The following is a 14,531-nucleotide window of genomic DNA, read 5'->3' as shown; positions in this document are numbered from 1 at the left end:
GAGAAGGAACCATCACTTACCTGTCTTTGATTTTGTTTGTTTTCTGCACTGCATCTATGTCCATCCGGATCTTGTATTTCACATGTGGTGGAAGACTGCTGGCTGTAGGCTCTATGTCTGAAAAAACCACACCAGCCCAGAATTTGTTTTCCTCCAGCAGACGAAGGGCTTGATGAGTCAGTTGAGTTTCATTGGGATACCCTTCAAATTTATCCAAGGTCAAACACTACAAATAATCACAAAGATAAAAATCACATCAGAATAGACTAGTAAGAGGTATACATTAATGCCAACAGCAGTGGCTGAAAACAGAAAAGGGAGGTAAGTTCATTTGAAATATTTGCTATTTTCAATTTTAAAAGCTTACGCTGAAACTATTCAAAGACTCTCACTTCCCTCCTGAAACCTTGCCCAGTCTTAATCTAATTCTTACAACAAATTCAAACCACAGCATTACCAATACAAGCTCAGAAACATTGTTCTCCCTAAAAAGAACTCTACATCTCAGATTTAGCATTGCTGTGGTCAATGTGAGCGGATGGAATCATTTTGAAAGTAGCTTATTCCTGATATTTAAGGATCACCTTCTCCAAGCTCAAGAAATGTCCATTCTGATGAGCAAGAAATCAAGCAACAGTGGCCACTAAAGCAGGAGCTGCTGTTGCAGTCTAGGTGTGACAGGGCAGATTTGACGTATCTATGCAGAAGGTATAGCCAGTAGTAGGTTCAGCCAAAACCTATTCTGCCACATTCACTAATTAGATAGAATGAAATAATATTTCACAATATATTTATGTCACTGCACTCAGCCAGCCATGGACACATGAACTCTGCCACTCGGACTATACTTCAAAGATTCTCTCAAAAACGCAAATATCTGAATTGGAAGGGCTAAAGCTGTGGCAAAAATGAGATCCCACCATCCGGAACTGACTTGAATCTGCATCCAGGAGATAAATTAACTCAGCTATAAAATAAATCTCGCCACAAGAGCTTTTTACCAGTCCAGCTGAACCAGAACACTATCCTTTTTCAAGTCTGGGGACTTTTTTTCAGCCTAGGAAGTACCTGAGTGAATATCACGGAGCTAAAGGATGACTGATCCATAAGAAAAGCACATCAGCCATAGACTTCAGTTGAAAAGCACTTTGTCAAGCAAAGCACTGGGAATGTCAGAACATAAATTCAAATCTTGGGTATTTAGGCATTTATTCCTATTTAATGCCAGTCAACCAGTCAATTGATTTTACTGACAACATTGTGTCCCTACTGAATTCTGATACGTGATTAACCTGCTGGCTTAAGTTAACATGCTTTGGCTATCTCAATAACAAAATGTAGTTTCCACTTCACAGCACATTGCTGTGTTTTAGTCTCTGTCATTATTACAAAATGTATTACCAGTCCATATACAAAACACCAAGTCAACGAAATCTAAGCCCTTTATGTCCCCCCATTTAATCCTACTTAACAGGCACAGTAAGACAAAAGGATTGTGAACAAATTCTATCTTAGTTAGCTGTAAAATTACACACTTATGTTTGTCTGTTCAGCTTCTGCCCTTCAGAACTTGCAAGACATTACCGGAGAGTAGAAGAGTGCAACCCCCTGATGGACTGGGAAGATACTTAATTACCCTAACCCTTGCTTCATAAAATTCGGGAGGCTAAGTTGGTTGATCTGATCTTCTTGATTATCTCTTGCAGGTCAATAACCGAAAATTACTCTACATGAAAGTACTCATACAGGCAACTTGCTATTTAACGGGAAGACATCTTAAACGCTCCTTTATTTAACCTTTCCCTGAGAAAAATCATGCTCTGTTTCCTTTAAAACTTGAAGTATCACAATATAATGGGACCTATAGAAAAACGTATTTTTAACTGGCAGCAAAACAAAATAGCTTAAATTGATAACTATTTTGTAGCTTTACATTTCCTGATGTTTCACAAATGTTCATTCCCCTAGTTTGCTTCACAAGATTAAACTACATAGATTATTATATCAGAAAGCAAAACAAAGCAGAAAAGCTTCCTGATTTGCATGCCAGAAGAGAAATCAGACTGATGGGTCAGGTTGTATTAATTATTTTTACCCTATCCTATGTTTATCCTACATAGTTAATGGAGTTCTGGAACTGAGTTTAGTTCTTGCCAAAGCGTCAGTGTTTCCCAGCAAAGTCCTGCTGTGGAACTATGACTCTGCAGTGCCTGGAGGACTATTTGCTGTTTCTTTGTTGTGAGGAATGTTATTTTCAAGGTACTTATGGCAGCTGCAGAACTCATGTAGTTCTCCTGGGGAATCTGTGGGAGTGACACTGGCAAAGTACTGACAGACAACTGATAAGATTTTCACTGCAGAACAGACAGTTTTGGGACTGTGCTGAGGAGCAATATAGGCCATCTGGACATTCAGCTGAGGAAGCGGCAAGCTTTTGAAATATAAACCACAAACACTTGTAGATCTTCTGTGAGAGGAGTGAAACCAAAGCTTGTATAAGAACACAGGCTAAGACACCAGTGTTGCAATAACTCACAGAATTTGGAAGTGAAAAGAGATTATATATTGTAATCTACTAGCCAAAAGCTAGGATTTCTTTCTCTTAACATTAATTGTATCCAAAACAAAAGGTGTTTGCTCTGGGTTTTTTTTTCAGTGAATTGCAATTCAATTTATGAAGGCATTTATGTGCCTTCATAAACCTCACCATATCAAAATTCATTCAGCAACCACCTGGGGAAATTTATGTCATATTTTCTCCTGGTAACTATTTAGCAATTTAAAATGGTCCAGTGAAGATGGGAAAACCAAAACTGAAATACTAAGAACAGGCTTGGAAAAGAAAATAGAAAATAAGAAGTATAAAGAGGGGACTAGGTATGTCTCACAAACAGTTTAGCTCTTCTGTGGCCTAAAGTAATCTAAGGGAAGAACAAGAAATTCTTTGGGTAGTGAGGATGAAGCAGCCACTGCATAACCTGTGGGCTTCTCAGCTGCACTACAGCTTGCAGCAGAGATTTGGAGTCTCCAAAGATAGCTGCTGACAGCACACCTCTGCTCACTGCATACCTCACACTGTAAGGAGTAGGGTGTCCCTGAAAGGGACATTTTTTCCCATTGTGCTTGGCACAGTGTGAAAACATTCTCAATTGTTAACATCTCAGTGTAAGCGGCATTCTTAAAAGAATAAGCTCATTACAAAGAACTTTAGGACACAAAGATCTACCACCAGGTACAGTAACTGCCCTGATGTTGTGGATGTTCCAGTACTAACCTGCTGCAAGCAATATATTTCACTCAGGTTGAGCAGGAAGTAATTCTGCTGACATGAAGTAAAAAAAATGATCAGAAGAATCAGCAGAGCTTTGTGCAAAAGCTTTATTGTTCCCTCTTCTAATAGCTATATGAAGGCAGATAAACTCTCAGTTCTTGCCTTCTTGCAGGGGATGGTCTTTTAGGCTGAACTCCATTGGAACCAGGAGGGCTAGCTTGGTCCTTTTGCCTACAACTAGTACCAGTTTTCTCTGTGAGCTTGAGGCTTAGCTTATTTAATCATTCAATAATTAAATACTTACATTTCTTTCAGAAATGCTTGTAAAATACAATTAGTCTCCATAAAAACCTTGACCCTCATATGGCAGATGCTAAGTGTTGAATTCTCAAGTATTAATATTGCTGCCAACAGCAATAGCTTTTTTAACACTGAGTTAAACCGCAACACTGCAGGGTCCTCAAGTTTTGCCTGGGCTCAGAAATTTACAAGGAAGAGTTGGCATTTCATCTACCTAACTTAGCAGGAATCTGCTCTATCTCAGGTCTAGTTCCAACACATCGTTACTTGCAGTTTGAAATATACAGGATAAAAAAAACCCCAAAGCCTAAACCGAAAAAGCTCATAGGCTAATGAGTCTGATGAACTCATGGGTAGGATTGCCCACACCAGAGAAACTTCTTACTCGAAGTATCTTTCACAGATTTTTACAATGGCTTGATATTTTCACTTACAATTTTAGCATTTTTTAATTAATGCAATGAAACTTCACCTCTCTTTCTGCACTGTGGCTCTCAAAAAGCCTCATAAAGCCACACTACAAACCACAGCATCCTAGAGAAAGGGAGTACAGACTCCAGGAAAGGCACACAGACATCTCTTGAAAGTAGCTACAGAACAAGTGGAAACTCCCTTACTGGTTTCAAAGGAATTTTGATCAGGTGCTTGAAAACCTGGAGGGGGATTTACCAAAGAATTATCAGCTTCTTTGTCCCTGGGCTTGCTGAAATTAGTGGCCTGTCAGTTATTAGTACTTACAAAAAACGTTTCCTTGAGGTTTTGCATTCACTTTCTACCTCAGCATCAAAGTGTATTCACACATTCAACTAACACTCTGAACATAGAGTTTGGGGTTCAAACTCAAAATTCTTCAAAACGTTCAAATTGAAGGTTTGAAACAAATAAAGATGTCTTATGATTTTAACCTTGTCTGTTGCCACAGACCTTAAGTACTGCCTTAAGTACCGTACAAGGATTCCCAGCAGTGGGAAGGCTGCCCTTACCTCCAGATACTGACTGAGCAAACGCAGAGCTCGGTCCACAGCACTGAAGATGTTCCGCCAGTCAAAGTCTGCCATTCCCTTCTCTCGGCTTTCTGGGGACCCGTTGTGGAGAAAGTTGATTATGTGTTCAGCAGTTAAGCCTTCATCACCCAGTTGGCTGCTCAAGAAGTCCCTCACTGTAGGGTGCTTCAGAGAGTCCTGAGGAAACATATCAAGACAGCTTTACTACAATAGCCCTCTTTGTATGCCCTGTTTAGCTAGAAAGGTTTCCATTTCCACAGCTCTTTCTGAGCCATGAAGTAGTACAAAAGGTTGTGCCAAAGAATTAATTTCCTAAATCAGCAACTGCATAGCTGGAAGGGAGACTTGAAGAATGGATGAAAATAAATCTAACCTTGACTATTTCTGCATTGTTTCCTTATAAACAAGAGGATAAATGTAATAAATGTCTAATCTAAAATAGAAAAGTGTGGAAAACCACATATTTTCTCTAGTATAAACTGCTTTATAAACTTCAACTTCAGATATTACTTGCAGCTGATCAAAGTCAAATATAAGAGATGTGGAAATAGGTAATTTCCTAAGGTAGTAAATTGCTGGGCCCAGCAAAAACATGGTCCTACTGGCTTCTTTGCCTGTGCAGAACACAAGAAGATCAAGTTGTCTGTTCTTGAAAGACATTCTGGAGAGATGGAGAAGCAGCAATTGCTGCCTTTATTAAGAAGTCATTATCCAGATTCTGGAGTGTCCAGATCTGAGGTTTTGTCACATAGATGGTGTAACGCCTTCAAACCAAGCCCTGTAACCAGTCCAACAGCCTTCAAGGCCACAGGTTCCTTGCTGCAAAGGCTGTGCTTCCAGCCAAATCCCACCAATTAATTCTCTTCCCCCTTAGGAAAAATCAAGGATGGTGACAGGCTGCTCTTACTGAGGATCCCTGCTAAGTTATAACATACACGGATCATATTCATTTGCAGGCTGTTTTGAAAGAAGTACCACAGCTGAGGTCCCACTTCTTCCCAAGCTTTGGTCAACAGCCTGAGGCGTTCAAGTTCCTCAAAAGTGGAGTTTGCCTGAGGAATAAAACAGCAGAAAAGAGTGCTAGAAAGCTGAGATGATAAACAGAATTTATGAAGCAGCCATTCAGTGACAAAGAAACCTGCATCTGACAAATGCTGTAGTTTTTACTTTCATACTTGATAAACTCATTAAAATAGCAGAAAAGTTAATAATCCTTGGAAAAGAATTTGTAAAATCCAACTGGAATCAAAGTCACTTAGGATAAACTCGTATTTTATGTGTAATGGAAAAAACAAGTGCACATTAGCCCCAGCTAACTTTAATTCCTTTAAATACTCAGGTTTTAGGTAGACTGTTTCTCTCCTTCAAGAACTAAAAAGGAAGATGATGATGTGGGTAGACGGATAAATGGGAGGCAGCTGTAGAAGACAGATACTCTCATAGTTAAGATATTAGTTAAGATTTGAAATGTTGGGCTGCTCTAAATCTGATGTTTTCCTGTGTGAACTACAAGCAGCAGTTCTTCTGTGCCTTACATAGCTGTTGAGAGGTGGCCAAAACCTAGGTCATATGTGACCTTGATTTAATTAATCAAATTAATTTCACTCAAATTCAGGCACTTAACTGAAATATCCAGGCTCCATCCTATTTTCATGAAGTGACAATTACTTAGGATCTCAACATAATAGTACTAAACCACAATGTTGCTAATGGTTTGTAATCTCTCAGTGTTAGGCCTCAATGAGTCTATGGAAGTCTCCTAACTGCCCCATTTAAATATTTACTGGTACAGAGCTGCTGAAGTTCCTCCATTTGTAAAATATATATAAACATTACTATTTCTACTGGTGTAAGTGTGGAATCATGCCAACAACGAACAATTTAAGCTGAAAAAAGCATGTAGTGTAGGCCAAGATGGTCAGTGAAGATTTGACTCCTGGACCATCAGAACAAATGGAGTTCTGAGAATAAAATCTGAATAGGCTGATGTAGCTGGGTCACTGTTTTTCACAGGATGTTTCTTAGGATGCCATTTGCCAGGAATAAACAGTTTTGTATTTCAGAAGTGCTTACATTTTTTAGGATTTGCCGTACAGAAGGTGAATCAGGAGCAAAGAGGATTTTTCCCATTAGCAGGGGCTTCACAGCACTCCAGGCTATTCTGGTTAAAGGGTTTGATTCCAAGTTCTGGATCAATGCATTACAAAAGGGTGCTAAAGACAAAAAAGAAAGACAGTCTTTATGCAACCTTACTCAAATCCTATCATACAAAACATCCTGCAGGGTTTTTTACTGGCAATATGGTCAGTTTAAAGCATTTTGAAGCTGAATGGCTTAAGCACATTTTGCAGTGTAGAAGTACAGTGTCTGACCAGACGGAAAAGACTGTTAAGTAATTGTTGAAGTTGTAAAGTAGACAGCATGGAAATTAGAAGAGCAAACAAATAAACCTAACCATTTGAAAGTTGCTGTTACTTATAAGGTATTTCAAATGGAAGGAAATTAGACAGTTCAGATCTCACTGAAAAACTTTGAACTCTAACTGCTTTTCTCTTAATGACTTAGCTCCTTTGAATTGTAGTTGATACTGATACAAAACTATTTTTTCTCCTGTTAGTGGTTAATTCTTACACAGTGTAAACTATCGGACTGGAGATCCAGCAGGCTTGAATGTTGGACTCTGGAACAATTCAGAATTGGATCCTACAGTGATTTAGAACTAAACATTTTAATCATCATAATTTAATCATTCTAAATCAAAGATTTAGAACTAAACTTTTCTATCTTGCTCCTGCACTATGAAGTAATTAGTCTACTTGGACAGCATCCAACTATACTGTTCCCTGGCTGAAGAAATGAAGTACTGAGCCCTTTACAGGTCTTCTGAAGATTCAGATATAAATAGAGCCAAGTATTAATACAAACAATGAAAGCTAGGAATCTCTCATCAGGCAAAGTGCTTACCTGTACTCGGCAACCATGCAACCATATCTATGACAGCAAAATAGGCAGAGAAATCTACTGCCAGCTATAATATGGTTGTTAGTACAGAAAAAAATTGCTGGTGTAGAAAAAACCTAAACGGCAAACAGAAGGGGACATAATAAAACTATAAAATAATGAGTTGTAGAAAAGATAAAATGGGTTCCTCTTTCCATTCTCTCCTATTACAATAGCAAGAAGATAAGTGAGGAAATCAAAGCAACAAAAACTAGTAAATTGAAATACTTTCTATGTAAGACTTAATTATGCTGCAGAAGGTTACTGCTATAAAAAATATGTACGTTTATGCAGGAAGAGAACAGCTGCCATGTATCACATCTTGGAGAAAAGTGATTCCAGAATGCAGCACTGCATTTTCCAGAACCTTCTTCAGAAACACTTAGTTTTTCCTGATACCAGTAGCATATATTAGAAGACAGAGGGACTTATGCCTTAATGATGATGGTGACTATGTTTATCCCTTCATATTGAAACAAATGCATATTTCCGTTCTCAATTCCTGAGCTTCTTTGCTTCCAGCTATGAAATAAGCAGTAAGTAAAATAGTTTCAGCTGTCTCTAATTTCTTGCATTAACTGCTTAGAAGTCTTCTTTTATAACAGCAACAGTGGTATTCTACCAGAAGTTGTACCTGTCTACAATCTCTCTAATGGTTTGCTGGAAAAACTTACTGGTTGTGTTATCATAAAGATAACTGGATTTCTTCCTTGTTGAGTCAATCCCCAGGAAAGCTTTATAGTTATTATCTTCATACCAGTTGAACGAAAGCACTCTGGATCCACCTCCTTCTGGGTAGCCACAGAAAAGATCAGACAGGGAGCTCACCAAGTGGCCTAAGGATTCTGGCCTTCCATCTTGCACAAATGCTTGCAGAAACACCAGAAGGTCCTGAACACTTGGCTTCCTGGCTAGCTGCAGTAAAACAAGGCTTTGTTAATCACTACCCTCAAAGGAGGAACTGGTGAGGTCTCAGCTGTACCCACACTGCAAAAGCATGCAGTCACAACCTCATCCTTTTATCTCCTCTGTTATGGTCATAGGCACCATTTTCAGTTCTTGTTCTCCCATGTCTTTTCTGAAGAAAAGGCTATAGAATCATAATTGCCAATGCTTCCTTTTACATTTATTTTCTAATGAGAGAAGAATTAATTTCTAAGGGATCAGCTCTTTCCAAACAAGTTTACTTACTTTCTGATAAAGCAGGTAACTGGAACATAAAAGGAACAAGGAAAAGGAGGATTGTGTGCTACCTAGAAAAGTGATGCCATTTTTAATAGACAACTTACCTTTTGCACTGCCTGGGTGACACTAGACATCACCCTTCCCCAGGCCTTCAGGTCAGCACCTGGAGCATTTCTGTTCAGAACAGTGGGAAGCTGTAAATACATCAGAAATACAGATGAGTTTTGTATAGTCCCTACATGACAACAGCTCTTACAGTGAGAGAAGAAAATCCAAATGGCATCTCTTTAGCTCAAATACTTTGAGTTATTTGGAACAGTGTCTTGTAAGCCTGTCTTGTGGGGCCACAAATCCAGTACCCATGTGCAGATTCACACAGCAGCATGTGTAAGTGTTCTGACCAATATAAAGCTGAAACAGTCACAGGCCACTGAAAACATAAGCTTGGAATTTGTTCTGCTTATTTAAGCCCACCATTTCAAAAGGTGTAAAAATGGAGGAGGAATGAGGGAACTGGGATTTCTGAGAAGCTGCTTCTCACAGAGGCTACTCTTGGTAACCTGTGAACTCAGCTAAGGTTGTGTTACAGAAGACTCATTTACCATGAGAGTAAATAACAGGTAGCACTTTACACTTGAGAGATTTCCTGAGCTTGGAGGCAGCCTGGTTCTCACTGTCCTAAAAAGATTTCCCCAAAATGATGTAGCTACACACCCTGCTGATTGCCTGCCATTCCTTTCAGTCAGTAGGTGGTTAAGAAAGCAAGAGGCAGCTGCATTGTACCTGGCAGGAAATCACAAAGGCAAGAGTTTTTATGGAAAGCTTATGTTAGCAAGTTCTGATCTGTCACTTGCAGTTCAGGCAGGAAATACATACACACAGTGCTTCAAATACACTTTTCCTTAGGGGAACTAGTTTCTGGAAAGATTATACAGGATTCTTGGAGCATTTGCCTTAACTTGGCTCTTTTGCAACTGTAAGCAACAGGTATTGTGAACAATTTGAAGCAAATCAGAGAAAAGCCCGGGATAAACATGGAATTAAGACCTTGCTTCATGTAGCTAGAGAAAAATAAAGGAGAAATAGGGGCAAAATTACACATTTGCTCTTAAATACTACTTCTTGCAAGAGGCATTCAGTATGAATCAGATCTTACTAGAAACATCCTAAAATGACTCAATATGTACTCAGCTAGTTGATGTTCTCTAGAAGCATAAAACAGGATCAGCAGACTCTATATACAAACTACACTCTCATCTGACCTAAATACCAGAGCATACAGTTGGGAATGTTTATTGACCCTAAGCACAGAGGAGGATGAAAGTTTTCCCAAAAATATTTATCCAACAATCTTCATATTCACTGCAAATGAACGTGGTGTCATAAAAAAACCCAAAGAGCATAATTCTTGAAGAGTTTCTTTCCAGCAACAGAAGGCCCAGTTCTGGAATCCACAGTCAGCTAAAATAAGCCCTACTCAAACAAAACCAAATCGGGTATGTGATTGGTTATACTATACTGCTGGAGCCTGAAGACCATGAAGTAAGTGACTGACAGTGTAAGAGTGCAGAAAATTACCTGGGTCTTGAATACACAGGTACTTCCAGAAGTTTTAAAGCTAACAGAGAAGTTTCAAACAGTTCAATGAAGATTCATTCTGCATATGTAACTGGGTGTAGATCTACACTCTGTTTGATTATGTATCAAGCATATGTGGTGATACTGATCAAAGCAGCTGTTTCAGCAACATGTGTCTATGCTTGGTGATAAGAACTGCTTATCTCCACCCAAAATCACAATGAGGTATTACAGAATTCTATTTTAATTTATTTATAAGGTTTAAAGGACTTCAAACGAAGCTGAAAGAGGCAGGTTCAAGAACAGCACTGCTCCAGAAAGGGGCTCATTTTCCTTGTGGTGGCTGAGCCAGATAGTAACGTGTGGGCCTTATTTTTCTGTCTCTGCTATCCAAACTGTGCTTTAATTTCTGTCAAAAGCCCTAGAGGGTATACATGAGCACATGAAGGTTTTGAGTGGATGTTTATGCACGTGCCTGAATATGTTCAAGTATCACAAATTCAAAAAAGAACATTAATTTCAATGTGGTGGGGAAGCATTAGTGCATTACTGCAGCAAAAAGTGTTTATGCACAGTATACCTTTTAGGTGAAAAGGAGTAACCGAGATAGACTTTGATTTAAAAGGAGGACTTCTGCCTTGGAAAAACACAGAATTACATTAAAATTATTATTTAGCAACTATAATGATGGGAGTGTGGGAAAGCTTCTACCAACTTGAGGTCTTATCATGCTGGGCATCATGAAAAGATAAACTCTCTTTTCCACATTAAATGGGTGCACATTAAAATCCACTGGGAATCAGGCTTCTAATACTCAGGGGAAGTCTTGGCAGCCAGATCTTGTAGTAACAGACCAGACCATAAGCCTGCATCTGAACACCCAGTCTTTCACAACTCCAGGTTTTCAGTTCAGGTTTATGTTTCTATCTCCCATGTGAATCTATATTTTCTTTAAACATAGACAACTGCTTCATCCAATCTCATCTTTCCATTTTATTTGACATGGCAGCAAAATCATAATATGTTAGCAGCTTAATTTGAAACCTGGGCAGTGCAGTGTGCATCTTCACATGGAGTCCTTAAAGGCTGAAAACCTACCTTAGAAGTACTGTAGCATTAATTCTCTGCTACTTCCAGTGAGCATCAGGTATATGAAAACATCTGAGTGTATTTGCAGAAATGGAAACCAGCAGCTTTCAAAAGCTGACTGCAGACTCTTATCAGGATTGGCAAAATCACACAGGCACAATGAATGACTGCCAATGCTACAGTAATCTAACAGTAATGTGGCTGGTGAGTCAACTAAAGTTTCTGGCATAGCCTATTCTCAGTTCTGAGCAACTCAAAGCTGAATAAAATCCATGTTAAATTCATCATGATGTTACATTGCTGCAGCAGAAAACTCCAGTTAATAGTTTCTATATAACTTTAGCAACTGCTTATATATCCTGCCTGCTGTATACACCCAACTGATAATGTGATGGTCCCATGACATTCAGTTACAAGGTACAAAACAGCAAATTCAATTTGTTGTTGAAAATGTGAAGTCATGATCATGGGCAAGCAAACACAAAAGATGTATACACAGTGATAGCTTCTAAGGATCATGAGGAAAGAGACGCTGGAGTTCTATGAATAGTTCTATGAAAGCACCAGCTCAGTGTGCAGAATACAAATAGAGCATTAGAAAAATATTCGGCAAAGGACAGAGAGCAAAAGTAAACACCCCACTCCAGTATGCAATTATATATACATATCTCAATATATTAATGTTATCCATTTTAAATTTATATAAACACAAATAAGAAAATATATATCTGTAACTGGCACAGTATCTCTGTACTGAACCAAAGATGCAGTTGTGGTTAATTTATGGCAAGAAGGTCACAGCAGAAACAGGAACAGCACAAAGGGCAATGAAGATGAACAGAAGTGAGGGAAAGCTTCTACAGACAAATCAATGCAAACCAGTACAACTAGTTTGGTTGGGTTTTTTAGTTGGGTGGATTGGGTTTTTTGTTGTTGTTGAGTTTAGTTTGCTTTCGGGGGGTTTCTGGGGTGGTGTTTTTTGTAAAGGCTCATATGGCAATCTCAACTCAACCTGCACCATAGCTTTAACTCCAGCACTGAATTCTGCCATGTGGGGTAGAGCAAAGACAGAATGGGCTGGGTGGGTATTTTCAGAACCCTTAGTAAGGTCCCTATCGTTCTTGCCACACACTGTTTTGCTACACAGGCTGGAAAGCCCAGATAATCCTTCCACACACACTCTGACTTTGAATATTTTAGTCGTGATACTGTGAATTCCATCTGTTTCATCCCAAAGCATACTCAGAAGTGCCTAGTGTCCTGCTGACAGTAGGTTAATAATCACACATCCATAACCTTACATTTGCAGGGGTAAATAAACAAAGACCACTTGGAACATTGGTGGTGTATTACAAAGAAAATTCTTGAAGGGCAATGAAATATCAGCCAAAAAAAAATGACAGCAAAAGGCAGGATGATTGTGTTAACACTTACCAGCTGAAACAGCTTAAAGAAATCAACATTTGCATACAAGGCATCTTCCACTCTCTGCAGGCTTTCCTGGGACAGGGCACACATGGCCTTGTGCACCGAAGGGAGACCTCTTCTGCTGCTAAAGATAATAAAGCGGTCCAGGAGCATCTGACTGCAAGCAATGTCCTTCAGAGTCAAGTTAGGGACACCGTAGGCGAACTGCAACCAGAAATAATGGTTCATATACTGTTGTGGAACTCCATACTGCTCAGGAACAAAAGATTTATCAAAAGTGGACACCTTGATATCAGACCCTCCTAATATTTTCATGAATGGCAGAAGGATGTGGTCAGCTGAAGCATCAACTGTCAAGCCACCTTCACTCGATGTTATGCTAGACCACTTTGGCTTCAGTCATATTTTTTCTCTTCTCACGAGTGATTCTTTGTTTCATGGCAAAAGTTCATGTGAGTCTTCCCTTTATTATCTAAGCACAACTGATGCCATCCCACCCATCTTTGTGGTTAAGGAGGGATAGATATGGCTTGCTTGAAAAGTTATTTCCCCAAGCCCAACCAAGCATGCCACATCATTCTACCTTTTGTGTTTAGGTAGTTATATTTTTGCTGTCAGTTGCTCTAAGAGAGCAACGCCAACTCCACTGACTTTTCAGCTCCATTTCCCACTTATGACTATTCCACCCCAACGCTTTCCCACAGCCATTACTCACTGTCACTGTGAACAGGCATACACCCAGGCTTTACAACACCATTTTACATTAAACCACATCCACCTATTGCTTATCACTTCTAATAGAAACATGGGACAGAAAAAAACCACAATAATTATTATTATCTTTAGTGTTCAGCCATTGGAACAGATTAGTTTATAGTTAAACCAATGTAAATGCATAATAACCAATAGTTAAACCAATGTAAATGCATAATACTTCCACAGGAATCAGTAAGAGTTACCTAGGATTTATACTGCTGTAATTTAGTGCTCTTGGTAGTCTATAGTTCAGTTCTACTTGCTTTACAATGCACAGAATACATGGCAATATAATAAAAGTAGCACTGGAAATTGCATATAAGCTCATGTTCCCATGCTCTGTCCACCTCATTTCACAGTATGAATTGCAAGGAAAAGACCTCACAACAGTGTGATGACTGTAAATCTCTCCTGGGCTTGAGATGAACGCAGGCTTTCAGACAAACAAGCACTATGCACTGACACAATATCATTAGGCTAAATGAATTTCAGAAGCTGCATAGAAAAAGAAATTGTCAAAATCAGCTCAGAATATAATTGTCTTTAAAAAAATAATCTGCTGAGCATGCCAGTCTTAAAGACATTTGGAACAAAACAAACACACAACACTTATACCAGGTCAGACACAGGCGCACATTTATTTCCTATCTAAGTCAATAAGGCCATCTAAGAGATTCTGAACATTATCTTAATTTTCTATCTGCAAGTCTCCTACAGTTAGCAACTGAGATTTGTCTAGTGGTGCTTGTAAAGGGAAATACATAAAACCCCAGAGAGTAACGGTACAAAAAAGGGATGTAAATTTCTAGTAGAGTATCTGAGAGGTACTGTCACTCTGGTTTGCAAAAATCCTCCAAAATCAAACTGGAACATTTGAACTGGATTTAACTGACTTTATGTCAGTGAAAGAATTTGCTTAT

At 38.9% G+C, this 14,531-nt stretch overlaps 1 protein-coding gene across 1 annotated transcript in view; it reads right to left on the bottom strand.

The window, feature by feature from the left end:
• Positions 1-14,531, bottom strand: part of ABCA4 (ATP binding cassette subfamily A member 4) — a gene marked incomplete at both ends in the record, with an annotated part of 69,751 nt that overhangs the window by 43,666 nt on the left and 11,554 nt on the right. Inside the window, 7 exons of the mRNA XM_080622650.1 lie at positions 21-226; positions 4,555-4,752; positions 5,511-5,627; positions 6,649-6,788; positions 8,250-8,490; positions 8,865-8,954; positions 12,862-13,059. Of these exons, the coding sequence (XP_080478776.1) occupies positions 21-226; positions 4,555-4,752; positions 5,511-5,627; positions 6,649-6,788; positions 8,250-8,490; positions 8,865-8,954; positions 12,862-13,059 (1,190 nt within the window). The remainder of the gene's footprint in view (positions 1-20; positions 227-4,554; positions 4,753-5,510; positions 5,628-6,648; positions 6,789-8,249; positions 8,491-8,864; positions 8,955-12,861; positions 13,060-14,531) is intronic.

This window comes from Psittacula echo (assembly GCF_963264785.1).
Source record: "Psittacula echo genome assembly, chromosome: 7".
Classification (NCBI taxonomy): domain Eukaryota; kingdom Metazoa; phylum Chordata; class Aves; order Psittaciformes; family Psittacidae; genus Psittacula; species Psittacula echo.
The sequence above is the reverse complement of the archived record's forward strand: the minus strand, read 5'-3'. Positions and strand labels throughout refer to the sequence as shown.